Source organism: Paramormyrops kingsleyae, chromosome 19, assembly GCF_048594095.1.
Source record: "Paramormyrops kingsleyae isolate MSU_618 chromosome 19, PKINGS_0.4, whole genome shotgun sequence".
Taxonomy (NCBI): domain Eukaryota; kingdom Metazoa; phylum Chordata; class Actinopteri; order Osteoglossiformes; family Mormyridae; genus Paramormyrops; species Paramormyrops kingsleyae.
The window spans coordinates 22,844,331-22,872,248 of NC_132815.1; the positions used below are offsets into that span (position 1 = coordinate 22,844,331).

Genomic DNA, 27,918 nt, shown 5'->3' on the forward strand with positions numbered 1-27,918 from the left:
TGACGATGGCAGAGCTGCTCTCCATTCAGGAAGAACTGATGAGGCATCAGCAACGCGCAGTTCCTTTGCAGTCTTGAAAAAAGGGGGGTAACATTAGTTCGTGGTTGAAATACGCAGACATTTCCTCCTCGGGACTGACTGCAAACCACCCAGCACCAGCTCAGGTAGGACAATGGGCTTTTTTTGTTTAATATCTTTTATTATTATTAAATACAGGTACAAAATAAATATTTTTTGCTACCTTAACCTATAGATTAATGCAACATTAATGATAAGAGGTTTTAAAAGGTTATTTTTTCAGGGTCACGGACGAAGAATTACTATGGAATACAGTTAATTTTACCAGGTTTTATCGCGGTTTATTGAGCATTTTTTTATATTTTGTAATTTTTTACGAGTTTAGTTTGTTGAATCGGACCGGGTTCTTTGCAATCATGACGCTTCAGTAAATGTGCAGAAGCGGCTCTCGGATCGCATGGCCGTAATGCGGCGTGGGCGGATTCTGCTTCTCAGAACCCTGGACAGCGACCCATCGACGATCGCCGTTTGCGCAGTGGGAAAAAGATCCACGATGGGAAAAAGACCAAAAAAACACAACAAGGGCCAGACATTTGTATATGTTTACAGTTGCTTGTTGTAAAACATAGGGATTCACGTTTAGAGATGCTGCCGTTTTACGTGTCGCTTTGGGATTTGGTTGAGCATTTTGGGGATTTTGCGCAGGGGCAGTTATTCTCCTCCGAGATTAAATCAGGTGGTGCCATTAGATTCGTGCCGTCGTCCGCCAGCCCCTCGCTCTTATGTCGGGATTAAACCACTATGCTCAGACACGAAATGCGGAATACAAAAGCGACGCTGCAGTAGAAGGAGCGATTCCAGATGAAGGAGAAGTTAGAGAGGAAGCGATATGCGGGGTCTGCGATGATACGTGCGACATGCAAACTGCGACACAGCGCAGCAACGATAAGAGGAGGAGGAGGCTTAGGCGGAGTGTCTAACTTAATAAATGTGCATTTATTGTGTGCGTCGGTGTTTATGTGCTAATCTAGCAGATGCGTCAATATAACCCCTTCCTTGTCGCGTTTTAACGTGAGATCACCGGTAATTACATCTTTCCTGCCCGGTAAATGATGGGTGGGGGTTGTTTGGGAGGGGTCCGGTGGGTTATTGTACCTGCAGAGTAAATCAATATGGTGTCAGACCGTTTTAATGGGCTTAGTTCTTTGAAGAAGGTAGGCTGCATGCTGCATTGTTATGAATTAATGGAGCATTTAAAGCAATATGGTCAAATTGTGAACAAATATCTTCGGGTGGTTGGTGATTTTTGTGTAAAATACAATTTTTTCGTGATAATCGATTTATATTTGTTTCATGGTCGTCGCTGTAATCGAATCAGTGACGTTTGTTAAAATTTGAATGAAAAGCAGGAGAAGACACACGGGAAGACTGACAATGCGGACCTTTGATCGGGGTGTTTGTGTGTATCATCAGGTATTTTGGCTGCGACAGAAGCCTGATATTTAGGTCACGAGCTCATTGTTCGTTAAGTCTCCGAAACTGATACATAAGTAACAGATTAAAAATCGTTTAAATATTACATCTGCATTGTGGCATGTAATTTAGCATTTTTGAAAGTTGACTTTCTTATACATTTCAATTTGAATACTTATCTCTTAGTTTACCATGATATAGGTTCACTAAACTATCAGATTAGTTAATACCAGTAAACACAGATTCCTGATTCTTAACCAAGCAGTGAAACCCCATGTATGCGTAATTGCTCCTGTGATTGTGAGCCTCTAAGGGAAACCCCCGTGCTGCCTGCTGGCTCTGAGTGGGAGAGGCGGGCAGGGTCTTGGCAGTCTCTTCTGCGAGCTTAATGCAGCTCAGATTGGTTTAGTACAGATGATCATTAGTAGGATTTACACCATGATTGCTGCCACGCATGTTACTGGTATCCCGGTCAAAGCACGCCGTTCTCTAGGAGAGACTGCAGACACTAAGAACGATTTGGTATCGCTGAGGCAGAATGATTGTAAGTTTTATTTAAAGGGTCATTAATAGTAATCAAAAGCATAGATTTTTTTTTTGCAAACCATGAAAATTTCTCTTTCCCTGGATTCTGAACCATGTTGGAGAAGTCAGGAGCCATTTAGGGAAGCAGGAGTTTAGCGAGACATCCTCATTACCTTATCAGTTCTCTTCTTTAGATTAAGTGGTATGCAGTGCTGTGATCAACGCTGTATGGAATTTCCGAGACCTTAATAAAGGAGTGACAGTGGTTCTGCCTTCTCTCCAGTGCCCCCTATAGCTGAGGCAATGTATTGAAAAAGAAATTTCAGTTTTTGCGATGGCATAGGCATATTGATTTGTTTTGTGTGTCACAGGTAATGTTATTAAGCACTTTTTATAATGCGTCTTTGACTTATAAGAATTCGGAATATTTTTAAATATAAATATAAGAATGTGGTTTGATTCTTCTTTTTATGGCTTTACTAAATAGTGGATCTTTGGTAAATGTGAAGTAACACAAGAAAAACATTCTTTCAGCCTACCTGGATATATGCATTTTCTCCAAATATCCTATTTGCTGAGATATCTAAATTGCAATGCACTGGATTTAGCACATTGAGTTCTCAATTAAGAAAGAAATGGTAAAATTACAGTCACGATTATCTGTTACATTACATAACTAGTTACTAACTTGTGATTTATTAGCAGTAACACCATACTGTGTTTCAGGGAAGCTGGTGAAATACACAATTATCTTTTGTGTTACCAACTGGCATGCTGTACGTTTGGCCACAAAACAGGATATCAAATTAAGTGCTTTAAATGATTAATCTGCCATTTCAGGAGATGTAAGGGTTTCACTCCCGTTTCAGGACTAGGAATTGCGGTGATTTCTAGGGATTCTCTAGCTATCATTACTGACCTCTGCACATGTGAGTAACTTGGTTCATGGAAATTTGTGTGATACATATATGGGAGAGAGGCAAAGTGACATACCAGCCACGCACCTCCGTCGTTTCTCTGCATCTCGCATTTAAACCAGGTGAAATGCAGCAGCACTGCAGCTAGGGGCTGAGCTGCAGAGGGAACAGGCACGGTGGACACATGCGCCACAGGCCTGCCTCAAAATGGCTGCTCATTCCGACTTAATCATCATTAAAAAGCGCTCACCCACTGTGACAGAGCACCTCATAGATTTTGTGCGCTCAGATCACTAGTTTAGCATTTGAAAAAGTGCACAGATCCTCCCAGCTCCGTTCTAACCATGAAGGGCACATCGCAGGGCAATTCCATCTGACTTATCGCCATCTTGTCTCTGAGCCTACACAACACAGGGGATCTCATCATTATTATTATTATTATTATTATCATTTTAATAACAGAGAATGTTTCTGTGACACTAACGGGAACAGCCAGTCCTAAATCACCAACTTAAGGTTCATCGTTTACTCATATTTTAAGATTAATAATCATATAAGAAGACGTTGAGTAGGCTCGTCACGACGTGTGGCACGTCCATCTGAATTATGACACAGAGCCAGTTTAATTTGAGTATCTTTGTCTTGTTCAGCTTCATTAAGAAGCGCTCCCTGAAATCCTGTTGTCCTGAATTACAGAGCGATTACTACGACACCACTGGAGGTGAGGGTTTCTCATATCGCCAGGAGGACAGACCATAGCCCCGTTTTCATGATGGCATCTTAAGGGATTTCCTTGGTTTGTTTGTTTGCTTTACTAACACATTGTCCTGGATTAAGAAAGAGCCCTCAAACAGATACCCACTACAGCAAAATGAGGGATTCATGTAGATTCATCCACAAGATCTGACACAATGCTGATAAAAATGGCAAGTTAATTAAATTAGTCACTTTGTTCATACAAGAGGAATAATTTGGTCATACAATATTTATTTTAATATTTAATAGTAATTTAATATTTAATAATATATTAACATTAATATTTCAAGCAACTCAAAAGAGCTTTCTGGCTGCATTATTTTTATAGTTTGATATAAGACAAAAATATCCTCATGGATGTACAAGGTATTGATTATGGAATATAATTAGCTATCCTCTGGATAGGTAATAGTCTTCTGACCATCACAGATGTTAATGATGCTTTGATAATGAAATAAACTTTTACATGTAGCAGTCATGGTATTTTTGGAGCTATTTTGTTTCTAACCTGTCAAACACAAACTTTTGTCTGTCTTGAGGTCATATCAGCTGCCTGCCTGGTTTTTTTCAGTTTATGGGAATGACAGCAGTTCTGCCCCATAGAGAATCAAGCTCGTGACCAAATAAGCTGTCTAACCCATTCAGTTAGAATGCTGATGAAACCGCTGGTGACAGAATTTCCTGCAGATCTGCATACAGTGGCACCTATGTCTGTCTCGATGCATCAACTGTAAAGTCAAACCTACTATTTACTAAGGTTCGTTCTCAGAATATAAAGACTTTAGTCCATTAACATGATTATTTTAAGCCAACAAATTACACAGAACTGGTCATTGGCAAGTCCTTCCAGAATACAACTGAATAAAGATTGAACTAATCTAAGTAATTGTTCACCAGCAGCATAACATAGATCTTGTTATATTCTTCTGCTAACCTATTATTTGTGTAGAAGACATTAACTCAGAAATAAATTTTTTAATTCAATATTGATCGAAATGTTGACAGACATTAAAACCTACATATTTTGGGGTAAAAGAAACCTCCACCAGGTCTTACTAAATTAAGCTTGGGCTACTAGTGGTGCAAAATTGTTCTAACAGTGTTGGTGAATTCTGTCTGAATCCACGATGATGCAGAGGAGGTAAGTTAGTGACGAAGCAGGCTCTGGTCACAAGCTTAGGTATACTAACCAAGTAGAAAGTATAAGTTTCATTCTTTTGTTTACTAAATGATTATAGAATTAATGTCAACAAGAACAAATCTGGACACGTGAATCAGTATGAAACCATATAATGTTCATTTGAAAACATTCAACAGTCAAGTTCCTGAGCAGATTAATCGTTTCCTTTTATTTAGAAAAAATCTCTCAAGACTGGCCTTACAGTATAGTGAAATTTTATAAAGAATGCCAGCTATTTTTGGTTGCATCGCAATAATCAGAGATTTTTTCTCTGTAATTTGTGCTTCTTTTTGCATTTTTTATTAAACGAGCAAATCATTCCTGCACGAAATCGGTTAAATCAGGAGTGGTTCATAATACCATCATTGTTACATTGTATGTTTAAGCAGTGAAAATTTGGTAAATGCACCTGGTTGCTATGTGATTGTAACACAATGAGAGTGTCGAACATCTTATTTCTGCTGCATGTGTTCCCTCCAGTTGTTTGTACAGCTCCTTTTACCAGTAAGTGCTGATATGTTCTCATGCATTTGCTCTTACCTCATGCTGAATTATTTAGTGATACACTACAGCTGTCATTAACTAAGAGAGGGGATCAATTTCATACTTCTTCTCTATTAAGAAATGACGTGCTAATATAAAACTCATATAAACAAAAAAATGCATGCATACCAGTAAATTATGAATAAGAAGTTTTGTTTTATAATACTGTATTACATTTTAATTCCAAAGCAGATGCCTAACTAAATAACTACAAGAACTTTGATAGTTAAGATTAAGGTTAAAATGGACTTTCAGGGTGGGCCACACACAGGGGTGCCTCTAGAGATTTTGGGCACCATGAAAGCATATAATTTTGGCCCCTCAACTCAGACCAATCTAATTATATTCCTAATGCTTTAGGGCCACTTTAATTCAGTGCCTCTTGGAATCCTCCTAACCCCCTTAGTGGTGTGCATGGTCACACATACAAACAATTGGATATTTTTCCTGAAGCAGCTCTGCTCAGAGACTTTAGATAAGGACAGCCTGTGTTTTTGTGTAGAAGTGAAAGGGCCCCATTTTAAAATGAGGCTCCGGCTCAGCTTTTTATCCATTAAATGAAAAGTTATTCATAATGTAACAGCCGCTGCTGCGGCATATCGGACGCTGACGTGTGGCTGACTTCCCGTACTCCACGATCATCTGCACAAGGCCCCGGAGGAGTGGGGGCTAAATGGGGGGGGGGGGGGTGCAGTTGGAGGTGCTTGTGTTTAACGATCCCGTCAATGAAGTGGCTCCACTAGCGCATGTGAGAACGGTCGGGGGGGGGGGGGGGTGTCGGCCCACAGGTCCCGCCCCTCTGCTGCCCTCCCCTAACCGGGGGAACAGGGTGAGCGTTGAGGCCAGGTAGCGCAAAATAGCGAATCGGTGCCTGGTGAGAGCAGCATGCTGCAGAGATCATTGGGTGACCAAGGTCTTTCTCCAGTGTCATTACCTGCCAGTCAGGTGTCACTCATAGTGAGAAGAAGATTGGCCAGACACTAGGAGTACTACATTTATCACGGTTTATGTATATTTTCACTCCTCATGTATCGTTTCTGGTTTGCTTCAGTAACTTTAAGTAGGCGCAGCCGAGTAAAGGTGGGATATAAGATTGAAAACAGGACGTAATGAGCCATTTGGGACTAAAGCTTCAGGGACGTCTAGCCGCAGAGTTGTGTCTGGGTGACTGATTTATTGCATTTGGAGGGGGCCAGAGGTTTCAGGAAGGAGCCTGAGAGCAGAAGCGGGCTGCCACTGGGGCCCCGGGAGGACGAGCCCTGATCACAGGCAAAAGTGCTTAAAGTGGCTCGTCTGCGAAACGTCCCTTGATTCCTGATGTCAGAAGTGTGGATAGATCAACCTGAAAACGCCGGATGCTGGGTCTTAAACACTAAGTAGGGATCATCTGTGGCTTCAACACCATAATTCTCTAGTAGCGGTAGGGCAACATTTTAGGTTGATTTTTAGACCACAGAGACAATTTAACACAATGAAAACAACTTCTAAGATTTATTTATACAAAATAAATCATTAAAAAGTCCCATATGTTAAGTGCTTCTTTAAATAAACAAACAAGCATATAAATGGATGCATATTGATGAAAATATGCATGAAATGTATAACAGAAATCTGCCTTTTAGGCCTTATACGATATGCACTTATGAAGTATTGAATGATAAAACAAAAGAGCAATGTAAGAGTACATACTTCAGACATATTAATTAATAATCCTTCCTAGTATGCTAAAGATGACTTTCTGTCCAGTTATAGTCATTGTGATTGTAACGCTCTGCGACTCTGAACATGCAGTTGGAGGATGCTTGAATAAACTGTCACATTGCTTTTAAGGCAGTGTTTAATTATAGCTACTGTGCATGTCTAGTTTTTAGGTCAGTGAATGAATAATACTGCAGTGCTGAATAAGAATGTTTGAAAAACCATCTTTTCTTTGGCAAGGGCAAATATCTTAATTTTCTTGGAGAATCCTGCTTTATATCATTGATTTGAACATACTATTTGCAAAATATCCTGTATGTAGTTTCAACAACGGAGCAAGAAATGAATGGGGTACATTTCATGATTCATTCTAAATATAGTCAATGCAATAATGTCTGTGGAACCAACCAAACCTTTATAATGCTGGGTGGCACCAAGAGCTGGTGAGGCGTGACAACAGTCTTCGTGTTTATCATGTCTCACATGAAGACAGAAAACTAGTTTGATAGTTTGCTTGTAAGCCTCTTGTAATGTGATCTGAATTGGTAGCGACATTCCCCCCCCTTGTAATGTAATCTGAATTGGCAGCGAACCCCACCCCCCCCGCCCCCAGTTTTCCATCTTATGCTTTTATGTGACAAGCATAATAACTTTGGCTTGGCTGAGTAGGTAAGGAAAGACCAGAGGGTTATAGAAGATAGCTTTAGTGGTGAAAATGTCAGATTTAATGAAATTTAGGGGATGGAATTGGCCAAGATTCTATTATATGGTGCCAGACTTCACAAACATGCTCGTACAGGTGGGACACTTCGGGCAGAGTTCGGGCATGGGTGGAGGCATGGCTCGTTGACAAGTTTATTGGGCACAAGTGAACATGTGACCCACAAGAGCCAAAAATAGACTAGCGGCATCTGCTAAAGCCAAAACGGTGCTCGTGGTGACAGCCGACGGAGGGGTGACAGCCGAAAGCCAGGCACATATGTTCATGGCGTACCTACAGAGAATGTAAAATGACAGGCACGGGATTGCTTGGTAGCACGGCATGAGGTTGGCGACTAATGCTACATGTGTCAACAAGCATTTGCCAGACAGAAATGTCAGGCAGGGGGGGTTTTGCCAATGATTCCATGAATAGGACTCGATGGAATTCTGGGTAATTCTGGTACATTGCCTCGTTTACATTGTACATGTGTCATGTTAAATTGACAGTTTGAGGTATATATCTGGCAATCTAGTCAGTACTGAGTTCTATGATTTAATTCACTCATTGCAAAAAAGTGCATTTATCGTTACAGCTGTCACTATGCAATACCACGTCCACTTAGTGAAAGGATTAATTTACTTGGAACATTGCAGTGTTGATTCCTACTTTTGTCTTTTTGGATTAAAATGACGGAGCTGTTTTCTCAGCTGTCTTTTGGCACTGGGTAAGAGTAACCGTGTTGTGTAATTGGCACTGGGTGCCTGTCCCTTATATTATGCATTACAGATGCATTTGTTTGTCCTGCGTCCTCGTGGAACTAAGGCGGCATTAACAGAATGACTCATTGGCGAGATGCCTTTCGTAAAACGGCATTAATAAAAACAAAGAGGCTCCGTTCCAGAGAGTCATCTAAGACGAAACATTACTCTATGTTTTCAGTATTCAGACCATTGCCATGCCTCATCAAACCTCTCGGGACTGTAAATATTACAGCCACAGCTCATTTTGTGAGTGACAATCCGTTTATGCAAGAAGGGCTTTTGAGGAAGGAGCCATACCGATATTGGGGATATCAATTTTGCATGTGTCCTATGAGGTATTGTGGAAGAGCAAATTGCAGGCGGTCCATCATCCTCATGTTTTCATAACGCCTGTGTTAGTCCTCTTGAGCTCCACCCATTTAGCTTCACGTCATGCTGCTGTGCTCCCAAACAGCTTCGCTCTAAGGTCACCTTGCTCCAGTCTTCCTTCCCATCCAACAGAGCTAACAATTCCCTCTCAGCTTTACCCCAGAGTCTCACCAAGACTTTGGTAGTTAAAACAATGAGAGGTTTGGGATTTGAAGTCTCATATCACCATTTTTTGTTAGCCCCAGAAATTACCGTCATTGTTTATTTCTCTGGAGCTGTAGCAAAGCCTGCCGCATTCTCTGGGGTTCAGAGACTTCCGCGTCTTTGTTTATGGTTTCATTTTCAGTTTTTCGTTTTTTTGTATGTGCTGAGATCATGTGGCCTTGGAGTATTTTGGTGGGCAGGACAAAAAGTCGCATGTTATGCAATGGGCTTGATTAAAGGGTGGGGAAAAAACACCATTTATGGTAGAACAGTAAGAATATTTTTCCACCATAAAGGAAAATACATCCAGATATATAATCCAGATTAAGTAAAGAGCAGTCAAATAACTACAGAATCAAGGAGGTTTTAGAGGCCTTTGGGTTCATGGTCCCAGAATTGAGAGGTTCAGGTGGATGAAGCCCCCTGAGACATACTGCAGCTCTGACCAGCGTGTGGAATATCATTTCCCTACATTACAGACCTCCCATCCCTCAAAAAGAGCGAGCTTGCTACCCCTTAAGTGACTCATAAAAGATGTAGTATTACTTTTTTTTGGTTTCCATCATTGACTTGAAGGCATTATTGGAAGGATTTGTGCTCATAGGTGAAATAACGCATCGAAGTGTAACATTCTGGGCAAATTGCTGAAAGACGACTTTCTCAGGTGAATACCTGAGCATTCTGGGAATTTTTGGGATTTTGTCCTGGACGTGCAACCTTTCCTTCACACCGGTACCCATCTCTACATTTTACTGGTTCAAGGTATTATAGATGTACTGAGTAGAATGGACCAGAACTCAATTCATAATGACCTTGCCTCCCCATGTACTCCATGCACAGGATACCAAAAGCTCTTTGCTGATGGTTCTCTTGCTCGCAGATTTGTTCACCAGTCCTCCCTCCTCCGTGCATTAGAGCAGGTAAAGGACAGTCAGTGACCTCCGGGATTTTATGTAACACATGATCAGTCAGTCGAGGAGAGAGACAAATAAAAAAATATTGACAACGAATCTTTTAAAGCCTTTTTTTGTGCCAACGATCCCCTAACCTTTCAGAGTATGTGAGCGTTGAGAAGGTTGGTTTTCCTTTGTGCCCAGGGATGATGGATTTGCAACATTTACTACCCACTCACTAATGTACTTTGCTGCATCCGTAGGACAGACAGCTGAGAGGATGCATTTTATTGTTACACTGAGGCATCCTCCTATTTTGCTACATGATGCTATCGCTGTTATTGGCGATCGCTTGGTTTTCTTGCTTGATGGCTCCATGTTGTTCCAAGTCGAAGCAGATTCCCTGACACGGTGCAGCTGACCTACTTAGGATCCATAGCGCAGAGTGGCTGCCTCCTTTGGTTAATCTGCTTGTGTGGCTGCCAGAGGCTAAAGGCGCCGTATAAAAGCTGGAATAATCGCCTGTCACGCTTGCGCCATGTAACACGCAGCTGGGTGCCTCATTCTTCGCCATGCCGTTCCGGCACGTCGTCGCCGCTGAGGTCAGGACAGCCATTCGGCGCCGGCCTCATTCGGCTCTCCATAGCCCAGCCATCCCCCCCCCCCCCCCCCCCCTTCCAGCTGGAGCCAGTTTTACCTTCTCTTGAAAACAGATGAGTTGCAGCCCCCAAATCCCGCTGGGGGCAGGGGGCCCTAATAGCCCCCTCTTACTCTCCCTCATTATCATGTTTGCCCCAGACAAGCCTGAGCCTGAGTGCAGGCTTTTCATGAAAATCAGTTGAGCGAAAAATTATACATCCAGATCAGATATTTACCATTTGCATAGGAGAACAAGCAACTGGTACATTGTCACTTAGATATGCACATTATCTCTGCCCTCGCCATGCCCAGATATCATACACACAATTTGCTTTGGGTTTCTGATTGCTGTCCGCACTCGGCTGGGCCACAGTAAATGAAAGGCGCTTCTGCTCAGTGCTAAAGACTAGCTACACATTGCATAGTGTCGGGAGCAGGTTTCTGATGTCTGGGTCGCACATGGAGACATACGTGTGGCATATATGGGAAATCCCTGCCGGGTGATCGGACATGATCCTCCAGAATGAAGCAATTCCGTAGGCGAGAGCTGAAAATTCTCCTGTACAGCAGGAGGGTTGCATTGAAGTTTGATCATTAACTGCATTGTGGGTCTTATCACAGTAATTACCCTTAGAGTGAATGTTAGACCTCATTTAAATTTGGCTGTATTTCTCAAAATGTGTCTCGCTTGTTTATCCTGAGATGACATCGTTTCTGGATACTGACCTTGAGCACCGTGTTCTCCTTCCAGTCTTCCCAGTGCCTCCTGGTAGACCCTACGATCGCCTGCTGGTGAAGAGCACGCATCAGCACACCCAGCAGCTATGGCGGACGAAGCGGACATGCGCAATGAGCTGTCGGACATGCAGCAGCGCGCCGACCAGCTGGCCGACGAGGTGAGAGGCCGCCGGGCTGCGAACCCAACGCGTCAGGGAGAGCCGGGAAGATGGGCTCTCTGTACCCACCTCAGAGCACTCCGGAATAATCTAAGTTCAAGCTGAAATGATGCAAAACGTCCCCAATTTTGAAGTGATATAAAACATTAATGTATGACGAAACTGCTTATCATAAATATTACTATATAGCATAAATACATACTCAAAATAAAGCAAAACCATTGGTATTTTTGCCAGGGTGTCATGCTGTAGAGCCCCAGGGATAGGTTCCCCCCCCCAAGGACACTATACTGCATAAAATATGACAAAATAAAGCAAATAAAGAAAGAGAGAATCTCTTCGACCTTTGAGAACAACAGACTGTGCTCCGGTGTATGAGGGTGGGAGGTCTCCTGGGGATGGGGCTCCAGACTGTGCCCTCTGGGGTGGGCGGGGCTTCCTGCTGGCCAATCGCGTTGCAGCAGAAGACGCCCGGCTTCATTGTTCCCCAGGTTGCCAGGAGTCGGCGACATAAGCGGCTCGTTCTGCGGTCACTGCGCAGCTCGGTCTGTGCGTTTGGTGTCAGGGGGAGGGCGGGTGGGGGGGGGGCCGCGAGCGATGCCCGTGCTTACGTAACGCTGCAGCATTTCGCTCGCTACGCCGCCCAGCCCGAGAGAAGCTCTCATGGAGTCGCCCCCGTCGAAAGGCTGATTCACCGCTCCGCATGACCAGCATCTGAAAGTCAGCCTTGACTGAAAAGCCAGCAGCGGTGGGCCTTCATACACATATAACAAACACATACAATACATTCATTAGTTTTAACTGATCGTGTTAGATGTTCCATTCCCTGAGTCACTGTGGTACATTGTAGCGTTTAAAGAAGACCAGATTATGGATGGTATAACCTCTAAGGAAAGGTAATTGAGTGTCAGTTGCAGAGGTTGTCATGTCTGAGTGATCATTCTCCATTTTTGTAGCTTGGTATCTGTCCGTAAGCCAGCTAGGGCTAATCTCCAGCAACAGAGGCTGTTACTGTCACTTAAGGTGATGTCAGTCGCTTGGACAGATTCGCAAGCTTCTGTGCATAAGCTTCTTAACGTTAATGTTTTCCTCAGCTCTCAGGGACAACACATTTTCAAATGATAATTTATTAGGAGGATGAAAAACAGTAAACAGTAATAACGTAACTGGAGGTTTTTTTTTTTTTTTTTTTAAATTAGCTACAATGCCCTTTTTGGCTAAATGTTTTTTACTTCAAATCTCAATGAATCTCAAACTAAATCCCAATTTAGTTTTTATCGCATGCAGTATTTCCTAATATAGTCCAATTATCTAAATTATTATACTTTTGTGCATCAGTCAGTATTTCCATATGAGTGGAGCTTATTTCTTTCAAAATTTTTCCAAATCAACAGATAAAAATGACTCACCGTACAAACATGCTGCAGTGGAAAAACAGAACTTCCTGGAAAGCAGTTTGCAACGTGGCTGACCGTTCAACCACCTGTGTGACGGAGCATGCTGAGAAAATCTGCATTTTAAACGCCGCGTTATTTTGTAATGAGCGAGGAGGACATATCACGCCTTCCCGCAGGAGAATATGCTCTGTTTGACTCATGAAAGATTCATAGCTGGCTCATGCAATCCAGGGGGGCTCATCGGTGTTAGGGAGAGGAGGGGGAGGCTGCGCGGGGGCGGGTAGGAGGATCTGACAGTAAATCTGTCGCCCCTGAACCCTGCAAAAGCCCAGTGTTATTGGCTACAGAGGGGTCTGCGCCCACTGCAGTTCACTGATGCTGCCACACTGGCCTGTGCACTGCGACCTGACACACACACAGTGCCACAACAGCATGGGTGTGGAGCACAGCCCGCCAGCTGGAATCAGCACATGCTAGTTTTTGAAATGCTAACTGAGGACGTACCCCACTGTGGCACACTGCCAGTATGTCTCAAACACGGATGCTCTGAAGTGTTGCTTCCTGCGGGAGTGGAAGGTCACGCTCTGCAGAGATATGAAGTGTCCGTTGCAGAGAACGTGTACAGATACTGATTTCATTACTTGTAACAATTTGGGAATGGATGCAAAAAGAAAATTGCAGACTCATCTTCCCTGAATCATAATTATAGAACATCCCCTTCTTGTAGAATTACCCAAAAAATTGAAGTCTTTATTTTTAGAACAGAGTCATTGAATCAGTGGTGAAATTAATTAATTCTAGAAGCAGATTGATCTAATTTAAGTAATGCAAAGTCCTATCATTGGACTATAACAGTACAATAATAGTGATACCTTTTCACTGATGAAAGCAACATCAAATTTATGATGCATCTTAAAGTGCATGGATAGCTTAGTATTGAACTTTGTGCATAACGTTTGCTATGTGCCTCTGTAAAGCATGGATTGATAAAAAAAGACAATTTTATTGATATATTTCTAATACTTAATCCATTTCAATTTTGGATTATTTTTATTTTTTCTCAAACTATGTGCAGTACTGTCAAGACAAACTCTTGACGCTCAAACATTCTGCGAGAAGTGTGTCAGCATTCCGATCTCTAAGCGAGCCGTTAGTTATGTGAACTGGACAGCGTTCGGTCCATTTTCCCTGTGACAGAGCAGCAGTGTCGAGGTGACTGGTGAGGATTTTTACTGAAAGCATCCGCTGGGTTTTGGTGAAGAACTCTGCCCAGCCCCCGTCTGCTGCATAGGGGGCATACGAGTCTGAAATGTACCTGTTCTCTCATCTTCTCTCTTCAGTCCCTGGAGAGCACTCGCCGGATGCTGCAGCTGGTGGAAGAGGTAAGAAGCAAGCCTGGGAAGCGAGAATATGCGGCTGCGGAAGCCCTCGAGGGGCTTCACATAAAGCGTATATGACTATCTGTCGCAAACACGAATATCTAGCATACCTTTCCTGCTCATACACTGTCAGAGATAAGGGAATAGCCCTGGTAAAGTTTTGTTCCCAAAGGTACAAAAGACATGAATGTACCCCCAATGGTAGGGTCCATTTCTGTACCTTAAAAGGTACATTTACCTACAGCTAGGGTACGTTGGCAGACCCTTGAGGATACAGCCCCAGTGATAATTAATTGTACCCATCAATGTACAGATTGGTACGTTTTTTCTAGCAGTGTGCGAGAACTCAGCTTCCAACACTGTACTGCAAATCCTCATTTTTCGACTTGCACAGAATACACATTGTACTCTTGACTTTCTAGAAGGTCCTGCTAACATTGCTGCCTGCTTCACTTTCCCGGTTGCCTATGGCAACGTCAGGCCGGACAGGGGTGACAGGATGCAGAGCCTCATTGCTCACAGTCAGGCATCATGGAAGGAGGGGATCCTGTTAGTCCGAGGTGTTTAGAAGAGCACTGAGCTCTGTACCTGTTACTGTGTAACTCGACTTGGCGTGCAGTGCTCATGCATCACGCAGTTACAGATTGGTGTTCCTGATAGGAGATCAGGCAGAATTTATGCACGTAAATACTGTATAGCTTGATGTTCATTTCCGTGCCGGTTCTTGACATTACCATGCTTTGCATTTTCAGATGGGACATGGATTTGACATATGTAGTTTAATAACATCGGCCAGAGACAGACATTTCGGGTACAGAAAGTAAAAATGCAGACCAACCAGTTAATTACTCTGTGACTGTGACTCTTTATACTCAACTGGTTGGTTGAAACAAAATCCTGGTCTGGATTTTTACTTTCTGGACCTGAAATCCACCTCTGACATCGGGGCGTACCTCAGTATATCGCACAGGGACATAAAGTTCAGCATTGCTTGTGAACAGCCAATGTCTTGTAGGCAGAGAAACTCCTAAGCAGATTAATAACAAGAAGCTGAATACATGGAGGTTATATGTATTATATGATTATACAGAGGTTATACAGTATGTGTTAAATGAATATACGGAGGTTATATGTCTTATATAATCAGAGTATTCATCTACAGAGATGGACACCATGTTTTTTATAGCATAGATAGATGAGAACATGGAAGCCTGGTCACATGGTATATCAAATGCGATACGAACACCAATTAATTAAGCTAATAGAAACATGTCATGGTGACCAGCTGAATATTAACTAATAAATATGAGTAAAGGCTCATAGTGCTCATTAGTGGTGAGTGAACCTATTATAAGAACAGGTTTAAACTAAGTTATTTTTGTATGTTAGGGAAGAGAGAAGGGAAGCATAACTTCACAGTGAAAAGCCTCCATAGTGAGTATGGGCAGAGTTTTGGGAAACAGTAACTGTCAGCCTTTCTCACATAGTCAGGGCAGAAACCATACAGGAAATCAAGCAGAGGGATAGGCTGGAGCCAGGGCACTTTGGGGGGGCACACAGTGTGAAGGCTGCCTCCTTTATAATGAGCCCCCGAAGACACATCTTCAAATCTCAGCTGGAAGGACACTGTCTTTAGAAACAGCTGTCATACATGCACCCTGAGATTTCCAGAATGCCATCTAATAGGCCTATCTTAATGGATAAAAAAGGAATCTGGAGAGAAATCCAATGCATAAATAATCAGAAATAGAAACAGCAGACTTAGCAGACCGTAGTGCTTGCTGTCATACAAAGGAAACAAAATATTTTAAATGAAAAACATTTAACACTTTACATAAGGGGGCACAAATAATGTAGCAGTACACTCTCACTAACTGTATTCTTTAAACAGAAAGTAAGTGTTAGTTACGTACTGATCCTATGTTCGTTCACCATTAATCAGTCATAACGGTTCATATGTGTCAAGCAATCACTATATTCGTTGGTGACTTGTATTTGAGCATCAATTGAGTTACCAAGTTACTTGTGCCCTCTCAAGTAAAGTGTTACCAAATAATAATAATAATCATTCTGGAGTTAGGCTTCAGTGCTCGATCCCTAAGAAATTGTTTTCCAGTTTTCTTCTATAAGAGGGTGGGTCTTCACTAGGTGGGTTGAATTTCCATTACAGCATTTCCTGAATTCTTTTTCATTATACAGTAAATCTGACTAAGCCAGAAATACATGATTTCATTCTAGCTGCAATAAAACTCACCTCATTTATGTGAGATGTGCTGTGCTGAAGCAATCAGGCCAATTATATCTTAGACACACAGAAATATATTACCTACTTCTCATAAATATGGATTTAAACTACCTAGCGAGGTGTGCGTCTCCCTTCGTTAATAAATCTGTACGGTGACCCACCTACAGCGTTTCCCCCGCACCAACGCAAGCTCCTTGTATCCACACCCCGTTTAGCCACCGAATGCTCGTAAAGTCACGATGTAGCACGGCGCTCCATTAATGAGCACCAGCATATTCTCGCTGTGTTCTCACCCTGCCGTGGACACAGACTTGGTAGATGGACGGACACAGACCGAGAAACCGGTCTGCCGCCTCTTCCAGTTGCGTGTGACAACCTTGAAGCAAATCATAAGTCACACGGTGCGTCAGGCTATATTTCCGGCAGACGAAAAGCAGAGCAGTTGCGTTTGTTATACGCCCTCGTTATTTTATTATTTAGAGGGAAGTGCAGCTGCATTACACCATACATTTGTTATAGTCGCAAGTCTGGAAAACTGTGTTTATAAATAGCGAAATTATATCTGTGTTTATCAAATCAGACGGCTTCCTGCACAGATTTATACGATAGTTTACACACTTTACCAAGCAGCAGGGCAATTTATGTTCATCAGGGATTAACACAAAATAACAAGTACTCTGCACTATAATGTCATTTATTATTTTGTAATGTTCCTAAGACACTGTTTTATGGCGGAGCGCCGTGTTGTTTCTGTGCTTAATCCTTAACCTTTCTCTGCACTAAGTTACCTGCATATCTGCTGATCTCATTTCTCTCCTTCCGTTACTTTCCCTGTCGCTGTGCGCCTTTCTTTGCTGTGATTCTCCGGGGACAGAGTAAAGATGCTGGTATCAGGACATTGGTTATGCTGGATGAGCAAGGAGGTACGTGTGGACGCCGGTGACGGTCCTCTGTCAGTAATGGCACTGCAACCTCATCCCGTATATTTAAAACAATCTGTACATGGAGAGAAATCATAAAGACAGTAGGACAACAACGAGGTTTCAGGAATTAACACTTTTGCATAATGATATGGGATGGCTTTCTTCCCGTAACTCCTTAATGAGGAAGTAAAAAAACTGATAGTAAAATCCTCCCACATTTTGTATAATATATATGTATGTATTTGAATAGCTTATAAGACTCATTTTCTGTGGGTGTGTGTAGAAACATATTATTAGAAACATAGAATTGATATATATTGTCATTTCCATGTACTTAAATCAGTGTGTTTGAAGCACATAAACTGATTAAATTCGATATATTTTGAAGCACATATGATTTGAAGCAGAAATGGTTTCATTTGTAAATAATACTTTGAAGTTAACGATTAAAAGCTATAAGGCTTCTTCTGCCACAGGTACTACATTCAATCATGACAAATGCCTTTGTTAAGAAATGTTATTGTGTGACTGAGCGACATGTACCCAGTCTTTGCTAAAAGGTATCCATGTTCTGCACAATGGAGAGGTTTACCAGTTTTGCTTGTTCATTCCTGTGCGTCACACGCAGGGAGTCAGTTCAGGGCCACGTGTCGAAGGTGAAACTTAAACGATCAGTTCTGCTGGTAAAGACAAAACTCACTTTCCTCCCCAAGCTCCATATGAATCCCCCACTGTCTTACCCCCGTCTGGACGCTGTCCTCAAAGGCACGAGAATTCCCACCCCGGCGAATACAGCCCATGCGGAAAAGGCAGCAGGCAGGACTCTCTGTGAGATTTAACTGCCTTTGTTAATCTGGTGAATACTCACACGCAGGCTTCTCGCCTGTACGGTAGACCACCCATCTGCCCACGCAAGGTATAACTGTCCATATGCTGTCTGGACCACAGAGGTTACAGTCCCATTAAGGGACTGCAGGAGTGATTCAGCTAAATTCTCCTGCCCAAATGCCACTTTAGATGCTTCAAAGCAGCAGGGCCGTGTCCACGTGACCTTCATTCAGCAGAGACTAATACCCAAACAGGATCTAAGACTGAATCGAACACATCAGTAGTATGTGCAGCTTACTAAATTGTAATATCAGTACTTGTTATATATAACTGTATCTGGGTGCTCATATTTTTCCATGACCGTAGAGGCCCCTCCCCATATGGATGTTTTGGTTCAAGTTCTGGAAGGAAAAAAATGTTTGATTAACATAGAACTAGAATGAAGTGTAGACTGCAGCTTCACGCCGGACGTCTCCATGCCTGCTGTCCCGGGGGCTTAGCAGCCCTTCCCTGGAATAAAGGGGATTACGGGGATGTCAGCTGCATCTCTCTGTTTCTGTGCCAGCCTAAGTCTGGCCCATCGGTGGGAACCTGCAGTAGGGCCAAGATGAGGAGTGTGGTGAAAATCGGTGTGAACAGCGAGGGGAGGGGAGGCCGGCAAAAAGTGAGCAGGCTTATGAAACTAAATCGTGAACATTCTCCTTACATCAAACATGAATTTATTCATATAAAATGGTTTTGTCTTCTTTAAGGATAAAAGAAATCCATAAAAAGAACATGTTTCCAAACACTGCATTACATACTGTACAGGACCATGTTTTATTAGAAATACTTTTGTACATTAATTATATTAATCGGCTGATAATAATCTCTTTTGATGAAACTGGACCATAATGCTTAAACAATGACACCATATGGGTCAGTTAATGTGGAGCACAGTCGCAATTAAAACCCGCAGCACACTTTCCCAGCAGAAACTGGGTGCAGAAATGCTGCTGCAGAGCAGGAGATTGTCCTGGGTATAAAGCTGACTGACAGGCCTGAGACGGTGCAGCGTGGAACTGCAGAACCCTGAAGGTTCTGGGGAAGTAGCGTAATGAGAGTCCGGATCCAGGGTAGTTGCCCCCAGTGCAGAGGGACGGCTTCTTTCCTCAACTTCCTGCTCCTTCTGTTTCTCTGCATCTCAAAGTCATATTTATCTTCTGAAGGACAGCATCTCCACATATATGAGTGGTGCATCGCTGTGCTGCAGGGATCTTATAAGAGCGTACGACATCACCGAGTTTCAGCTTCCAGTCCTCAACCTCACCCCCCACCCCCCACAGCCTCTACAACCATAAATCAGGAGCCCTCAAAGCTTCCATTAATCGACTAGCCTGGTAGAATTCCCAGACCTGCCCCCCCGACACCGATCCCCCCACTAAAGATGCCCATGTAACAAACAGAAGCACTAGGGGATTGACAGAGACTCGTGGCTGACAGTCGATCACGGCCACGATCCCCACAAGACGTCAGACTCACCGCCCATGTCCTGGCTTCTCTTTCTTTAATTTTTGAAGCATCCTTACAATGCCATGACATCAAGGCTAACACATTTATTTTAATTATTATTCTTATTATCAACTGATGGATGGTTTACTTTATTTACTTATTTGTTACTACCATATAGTAAGGCTCTGCTTACCCGACGCCATACCCGCACATCAGCCTTCTTTAATGCATCCTAGTTGTCCTGCCTAGTGCTCATTTACTGTGTTTTCTGAGATAGAACCAGTAAGATTCATTCCACTGCTGTCATCCCTTTATCCTGACCAGAACAACTCGATCGTGTTGAAGATGGCATGAACCATATCAATCAAGACATGAAGGAGGCCGAGAAAAATTTAAAAGATTTAGGGAAATGCTGTGGCCTTTTCGTATGTCCTTGTAACAAGTAGGTACTGACCAAGTGCCAGAGGCCCTTGCTTATGTGGTCGCGTCCAAACCTTTATTTTTCTTTCTGTCACAGTGAATGTCTGAAGTTTTTTTGTCTTCTCTTCTTTGTCTTCTCTTTTCTCCTTTCTTTCTTTTTTTCTCTCTTTCTCACGTGCATCGTTCTGTGGGGGATTGAATGCTTGTGTTTAATCAGAGCAACTGGAGCGCATCGAAGAAGGAATGGACCAAATCAATAAGGACATGAAAGAAGCAGAAAAGAATTTGACCAATCTAGGAAATTTTTGTGGTCTCTGTTCCTGTCCGTGTAACAAGTAGGTGCTGCCTGCCTGCCTGTCACCTTGCCTGCCACAGAGATAGCGGTCATAGTCGTACTGAGAGGTCGTAGCAAAGGACACCTTAGCCCCCTACCCTGTTCTCCTCCATCCCTCCCTCTCTTTCCTCGAGTTGGGGCGACCCTCTACGTCAGCTTTTCCCAATCCGGTCCTTCGGGACCCACAGTCAGTCCACATTTTTGCTTCCTACCGGGAGTTGGGAGGGAGCAAAAACGTGGACTGTCAGTGGATCCCCAAGGACCGGATCGGGAAACACTGCACTATGTTCTTGAGGGTGGGGGTTGAGGCACGTCCAGCATGAGGCATGAGAATCCCTTAGCTACGGCTGTAGGTTTTAGCACGGCCCCGTGGGGGAAGTACGCGTCTGAATGAGGCATGCTGCAGTGTGACCATCCACGCGGTGTTCCTGCCCCCTCACTCGATCCGGCTCTGCCAGGTCAGTGCTCACAGCCTTATGCTTCATAGTCTGTTTTGAATACAAAGAATAACTAAAGAATAAATGCAAGCATCACCTGCATGATGTAAAAAATCACTGAAGCAGGATGACGCCCGGCTGGTCTTTGTGTCTGGGGAATACCTTAAAAAGCTCACTCTTTGGCACTTCCTGTTAAAAGTACCCATCTGAATTATGTGCACTGCCCTTACAGTGGCTCATACCAGCTGGGGGGGCTGGGACACTGGGATCACATGGCACAGGGAGCTCCAGTGCATCTAGCATGGCCAACCAAGCACATGCCCCATCTCCCAACCACTGCACCTAGGCGGACAGTTCTGGTCCACCTGACTGGGCCGGGCCGCAGGCCCATCCTAATTACAGAACCTGGCCATGTTTCCGTGCCATTCAACACGTGTGCAAATTTGATTCAGTCAAACATAGAGTTTTGCCCGTATCGTCAAGGTCAATGTGCTCTTATTGCAGCAGTTATTTTTGGCCATTAGATCATTACTCTTCTGAAAGACTATTGAGTGTTATTTCATATCCCTACTCGTTCCAGACAGTTAATCTGTTTCTGTTATAGCTTGAGGTAAAAAGGACATATTACATTACAAAGACATATCTCCACATCTCTCCATTTAGCCTTTCTTGGTTTTAATTAGACATTTGATTCTAGGTATTTAGGTAATTATTCTATCCTTAAATAATAATCAAGGATGATTATAATTTAAAAATATAATGTTTTACTTTTTCCCAAAAATATACAAAAAAACCACACACACAACTGTTTTTCATTTATTATAATTGTACTTTGGTTGGTTTGCAGATTGAGATCTGTTAGCTAAGATAATTCCCCAAGACAACATGGTTGACCTTGACTGTACCTCATATTAATACCAGCCAAATTTAGAACATGACATTTTGGTTTGTGGGAAGCTCCCATTTTGCATAAGCACAACCACACACATTGCAGGTAACGATCAACTGATAATGAAATGATGATCAAAATCATGAACTTTTGCGGTGCATTGAACCTGCTTAGCGGTAGACATAAAAAATAAATGGAATGTGATAATCTTTTATTCTTATTTTTCCATTCAAAAATAAAAAAAACATAATTTACTAAGATTACTTTGTGGAATGTGGTATAAATGAGCTCTGATTATGTGTACATGATGATCTTGATAAATAAGTGGTCAGTCTGCTGAATGCCAGGTTGCATGCACCTCACTGACGTGTTAGACTGATAGACGTGCCCTTGAATGCGATGCATGCTATCGGATACGACGACGATGTGGATGATGAAGGTGATATTGTAAGATGACAATGATGTAAAGGCTGAATACTTCTCATTTTCCCCACACATTTCCACAGGGTAAACAATTTAACGGACAATATGATGTAACCTCCTTGTGGTTCTTACATGTATTTATTTGTTGGGTGATTTAATATGTAACCCGGAGGTTATATATCTCATGCCAAAATGGCAGGAAAGGAGTTAGTAAACATCTAGCTATCCAGGTCACCTCCAATGAAAATCGTTGTTACTTCACACAGGTATTCCTGATTCTCCTTCACTGTTAGTCCGGTTATCTTAAACTCTAGTTCACTCAGTTATTCATGAATATAACATGAAAATAAAATGACCTCAGACCACTTGTCCCCTGGTCTTTGAATTTACTATAGTGCTGTAAGTCTTGTTCTTGAAAAATTTAGAGAATCTAAAAGATGGCTGATTTTATTTATGCGATTAACATATTCATTCAAACAGCATTATTATAATACGACAATTAAATTCCTAATAGGGAGACAAAGAAACTTATTTAGAAAAATAAATTCCAACCCTGTTTCATACAACAGCAATCAAGGTTTAGGGTTAGGCTTAGGGTTAGGTTAAGGTTAAGGCTAAGTTGAATAAAATGTGCCTATATTATAAATATATATATATATATATATATATATATATATATATATATATATATATCACCTAATATGTTTTCTGCTGTACTTAAGAGAAATTCTCCCTGCTGTCATGTGAATTATAGATGCTACACTTTAGAAAAAATACAGTAGGAAAGCAAATGACACTCTGTTTCTGAAATTAGACTACAGCAAGGAGGCTTCTCCATTTTTAGGTCATGCAAGAAGATTCATAATTCATAGTTTAGGATGCTACATAGAGGGAAAGAGAACAGAGGGGATAAAATGGCCCTATGTTAGCCTGAAGCACCTTCATAACTGCCTCACAACTCAATTAGAAAGGAAAACTCAAGCAGGGGATGCTTGTTACTGTACCTCGGTGAGCAGATCCCTTGTTTCCTGTGCTGTGTTTGAGAAAGATATGACTTATGACTGTGGTCTGCTGTTTATGCTTTTTCTGTTCGTTTTAGCTTTTGGAAGCGCCAATTTCATTATGTGCTGCCATGGTGCGGCTCTTAGCCTAGCTGCTAACTAGCCTTAGGAAGCTCCAAATAAACAAAAACGTGCATTAGGGGTACGAAGCATGTATACTGACGTTTCAACAAGAGCTCACTGAGAATCCTGACTGAATATTGAACAAAGGTCTACAGCTGAACCCTCAATAAGTGTTATGACCGAGATCAAGTAGTGGGTGAAAGTTTCTGCTGGAAGGGTTAGCAGGACAAAGAGATCAAAGGGGCAGCGCAGAGTCCCTCAGTCAGTACATCTATAGACCTAAACATTTTATTGATTAACATTTCTCCATAATTTTTAACGATCAAGATGTTACATTTTAACATTAATATAGCCTAGTAGATAGCTGCGAAGTAAATCGCTCATTGAATGTATGTAGGATAGCTGCCATCGTGGCCTCCTGTGGATTAGCAAAAATAGCAGCGTTCCCCTTTCATGCTTCCAAAGACAGATTGCTTACTTTTTGTGCATCCTTGCAACTATGCTCATGCTACATTGCAGTGCTATTTGGGGCATTTTGAAGACCCGCAGATGTTGAAAGTGCTGATGTAATATTACTGTAACATACAGAAGGATTGTTAGCAGCCGCGCTAAACATTGCTGGCATTGCCATCGTTCGGACTTGGCAGACTTAATCAAGCTATGAGCTTGGTTACTGCTGTAATACATTAGAAATGCTTCTTGCACAGAGAGCTGCAGTTCTGATCCTGTTTGTTTTGCCCTCCGTTTTTTGCTAATGTCCTGCAGTGTACCCACTGTGTGACAGTCCCGTCACTCTATGTTGTCTGTCTGCCATAGCCTGTCCTCTATGTTTTTATGTCACAGTCTAATGGAGAGGAAACTTAGTAGACTTTTGATATTAAATACTTCAGTTTACTTAGATCTGCAAGGTCATCTTTGAAGTGTAGAGGGCTGTGTACTAAATTAGCTTTGCATAAGTTTCTTCTTTGACACAGTTGTTACAAGATAATAAAAAAAAAACATAAAAAGACTATAAATTAGACCTTAGGCCTGTGAGGTCAGGTATAATGAGGTCAGATGCTTATTTTTTCTTCATCTTCACTCAGATTGAAGGGTGGTGGAGGCAAGGCTTGGGGGAATAACCAGGATGGCGTGGTGGCCAGTCAGCCTGCCCGCGTTGTGGACGAACGCGAACAGATGGCCATCAGCGGTGGCTTCATCCGCAGGTGAGAGGGGTCTTCCTCTGTTGGAACGGTCTCTCATCTTCTGCAGGGATGGCCAAACTGAATATTTAATTTCAAAATGTAAATACACTGGCAAAGAAACCTACTTGTGAATTTTTCCTGGAGCAAAGTATTCTACTGTAAATGTGTCTGGGGCCTCTGAGCCCATATCCTTGACCTTGCTGTAACTCCAGAGACACTGTTACAGTGCGCGAAGCTACAGCACAGGATTAACTGAGTCTCCGTTGGACCTCACAGTCGACGCATGTCTGTCCTGTTGTTGGCAGGGTAACGGACGATGCCCGAGAATCAGAGATGGATGAGAACTTGGAGCAGGTGGGAGGAATCATCGGCAACCTGCGCCATATGGCCCTGGACATGGGCAATGAGATCGACACTCAAAACCGCCAGATCGACCGGATCATGGAGAAGGTGCTGACTTACAGGGCACTTCCTGTTCTGCTCCTGGGACTCTTGGATTGTGTGGTCAAAACTCTAGTTTTTTTCCCAGAACATGTTAGGATGTCTCAAGCTTCTTTAACTTCTTAGCTCGTCTGTGTGTCATACACGTGGTCCAGTTTCTTAGAAATGCTTTGCCTTCAAAATACTTGGAAAACGGCATTTCTCTTTAGGCACTGCAGAAATACAGACAGCATAATGGGCAGCACTGCGGCCTGACCCCTCTAGGGCTATGGGTCCATTTTCAGTCCTGGTTCTGTTTCGTGGGGTTTGGATGTTCTCGTCATTTTTAAGAGGTTTTCCTCCCATCTTCCAAAAGTGGGCAGTTTTAGTAAATTGATGTTTCTCGTAATGTATGGTAAAGTTTTTCGTAATGTATGGTCTGGCATCCAATCCAGGGTGAATCTTCTGCATCCTGGGATAGGTTCAGCCCGCTCGTAGGAGTTTTACTTACACAAAAATGTTCTGAAGGCATAATAGAAAATGATTGGTTCAGAGAGTTAATCAATCAGATTGTAGAGGAGATGGCTCTAAGCAACTAGAGAAGGCGGGACCACCTCATCTAGTTGCTTAGAGCCATCTCGTCTACAGTCTGATTGGTTATCTCTCTGAAACAATCATTTTTCGTTCCACCCTCAGAACATTTTTGTCTAAGTAAAACTCCCCAAAGCGTTCAGCCCTCCATTGAACAAGTGATTATAGAAAATGGGTGGTATGCATATAACTGGTAGCCAGATACAGTATCCCTTAATGCATTCTGTCTTTTCCTCTTCCCCCCCAGGCTGATTCCAACAAAACCAGGATTGATGAAGCCAACCAGCGGGCCACAAAGATGCTGGGCAGTGGCTAGACTGCAGCATCGTGCTTTTCCCCCCGCGCTGCTCTCTGAGCGGCGTCGATATGCTTTTATCATGGTATTTACCTAATAGGTTTGCACACATGCACATATCAACCCCCCTCCCCCATTGTAAATGTCGTTCTGTGTCGTCTGTCTGCTTTTTAAATGATGGTCCTTGTAAACGATTTCTTTCGCTCCTTCTTCCTTTCCAAAGGTTGTATATAGTGCTGATTTGATGGCTCCTGCTCACTTGTGATGTTTCTGTTCTCTTTTTTATATATATATATTATAAATATATATATACAGTATACCTTTGCTGGATGACAACTATTGTAGGAATGCTATACAAACTGTTTTTCCTTCTCAGTATTTCAGTATCGTCTTAGTACTACTGTGTCAGTCCATTAAGCTACTGCCATGCTCCTTATTTTGATGTTGTAACGATAAACGAAGAAGAGGAAGAAAAATATTGAAAATTTATCCTAATTGAAAAAGCACCTACAGAACAACAGCCGGCCTCAGTTTCTCTCCTCCATTCACCATTCTGAGTTCATGCTTAGACAATGTGCAACTAGGCGAAACATAGCTGTAATAGACATTGCACTTCGAGTGATGTGATTTGTCCGTTATGCATGACCAATGATAGATAATAGAATCTTATAAATAAAACCCGTTGAAAAAGATGGTCCGACATGGCAGCAGCAAACTGACAGCATGCTTAGATATAGGAACACAGTCCGGATGAGTCATATTCCTTAAGGTTTGCAATAGTGCCACTATTCCTGTCAATATACATTTACAGACTGTGACCATCATTGTAAAATAATACTCAAATGATCTATGGTGAATAAATATATGAAAAAGACAAGGCTGTAGCACAAAAATCTGTTTTTTAAATGAATGTGCAGTTCATTTAACATGTTGAATAAATGCTGAAAGGCGGGGCTGGTTTTCTGCTGTATTATAAGGTTTGAATGCTCTTTATGATGAAAAAAAAATGCAATATAAGTCAAAAGGCGCATATTTCTGAGAGACGACACTTTTTTAAAAGACTGTATCTTGTTAGTTTATTCTCCCCATGTGGTTTGTTACTTGGTTAAACGAAAAGAAAAAAAAAGATCCTGAACAAAAAACTGCTAACTCAAGTTTTCTGTTGCTTCTGTACTGAGAGCTATGCACACCAAAATCGCTGAAATGTTGAGTAGTTAGAATTCAGAAGATGAATACCTACCATAATGGAATGATTACCTAGATTCAACTATGAGATCAATGTCCTTGACGCATGGAATAGTAATTCTCCTTCTGTTTCCTGTCAATTTGTGAAGTGGTTGACATTTTGTAGCTAGTTGAGATGATTAAAATTAATAAACCTGCTCGGCGTGCGGCATCCTTGTTTTCCTTGACGTTGCGTGAGAATTCTCCGCCAGAAAAAATCCCCTCTACCCGATTCATGAAAGGGAAGTGGCTAGTAAGCTTCACATAATCTAACCCTAACCCTAACCCTAACTTAGAATTAAGGATGGATTCAACAATTTAGCCATGGGTAGGCCGTAAGCTGTTTGTGCCATATGGGTCCAGCTGTTTATGACAACATTGAAACAGCTTTATATAACCAAGGATATACAGCGAATTCCAGAATTATTGGCCTCCCTCATGAAGATGAATTAAACATTAATGTCTATGTGTAAGATGAACCACAAATGCAACAAGTGATATTTTGAGCGTAAACAATAGTGCAGGCCTCATGTTTTATTTTAGTTTTTTCAAAGACCATTTTTAATGGTACCATTTTAATGGACAATGTAAGTTTCACAAATATTGGCAACCACATGCTTAATATTTGGTGAACTCTCCCCTGGCAAGGATATCAGCACTGAGCCTTTTTCTGTAACTTTTAACTAGGCTGGATCTTGGACCATACAGTATAAATATTAGGTCCTTAATATTCTTGGGT

General features: G+C 42.2%; 1 protein-coding gene across 2 annotated transcripts; it reads left to right on the forward strand.

Moving 5' to 3' along the window:
• Positions 1 to 27,337, forward strand: snap25a (synaptosome associated protein 25a). 2 transcript variants are annotated; one of them, XM_023806727.2, is made up of 8 exons: positions 1 to 164; positions 11,431 to 11,575; positions 14,313 to 14,354; positions 17,471 to 17,519; positions 20,163 to 20,280; positions 24,551 to 24,670; positions 24,955 to 25,099; positions 25,908 to 27,337. In XM_023806727.2, the coding sequence occupies exons 2-8, from the start codon at positions 11,504 to 11,506 to the stop codon at positions 25,974 to 25,976; spliced, it is 615 nt and encodes a 204-aa protein (XP_023662495.1). In that variant the 5' UTR covers positions 1 to 164; positions 11,431 to 11,503; the 3' UTR covers positions 25,977 to 27,337. The 2 variants fall into 2 exon arrangements, with proteins under 2 accessions (XP_023662495.1, XP_023662494.1); XM_023806726.2 differs by lacking the exon at positions 20,163 to 20,280 and adding an exon at positions 20,476 to 20,593 and having other exon boundaries at positions 6 to 164.
• The last annotated feature ends 581 nt before the right edge of the window (positions 27,338 to 27,918 follow it).

Bases quoted from the DNA above. Each gene is read 5' to 3' on its own strand.
- snap25a (XM_023806727.2), top strand. From the start codon at position 11,504: ATGGCGGACGAAGCGGACATGCGCAATGAGCTGTCGGACATGCAGCAG. The intron at 17,520-20,162 runs GTACGTGTGGAC...TATCCTGACCAG, and splicing joins TATGCTGGATGAGCAAGGAG to AACAACTCGATCGTGTTGAA. The intron at 24,671-24,954 runs GTGAGAGGGGTC...TGTTGTTGGCAG, and splicing joins AGCGGTGGCTTCATCCGCAG to GGTAACGGACGATGCCCGAG.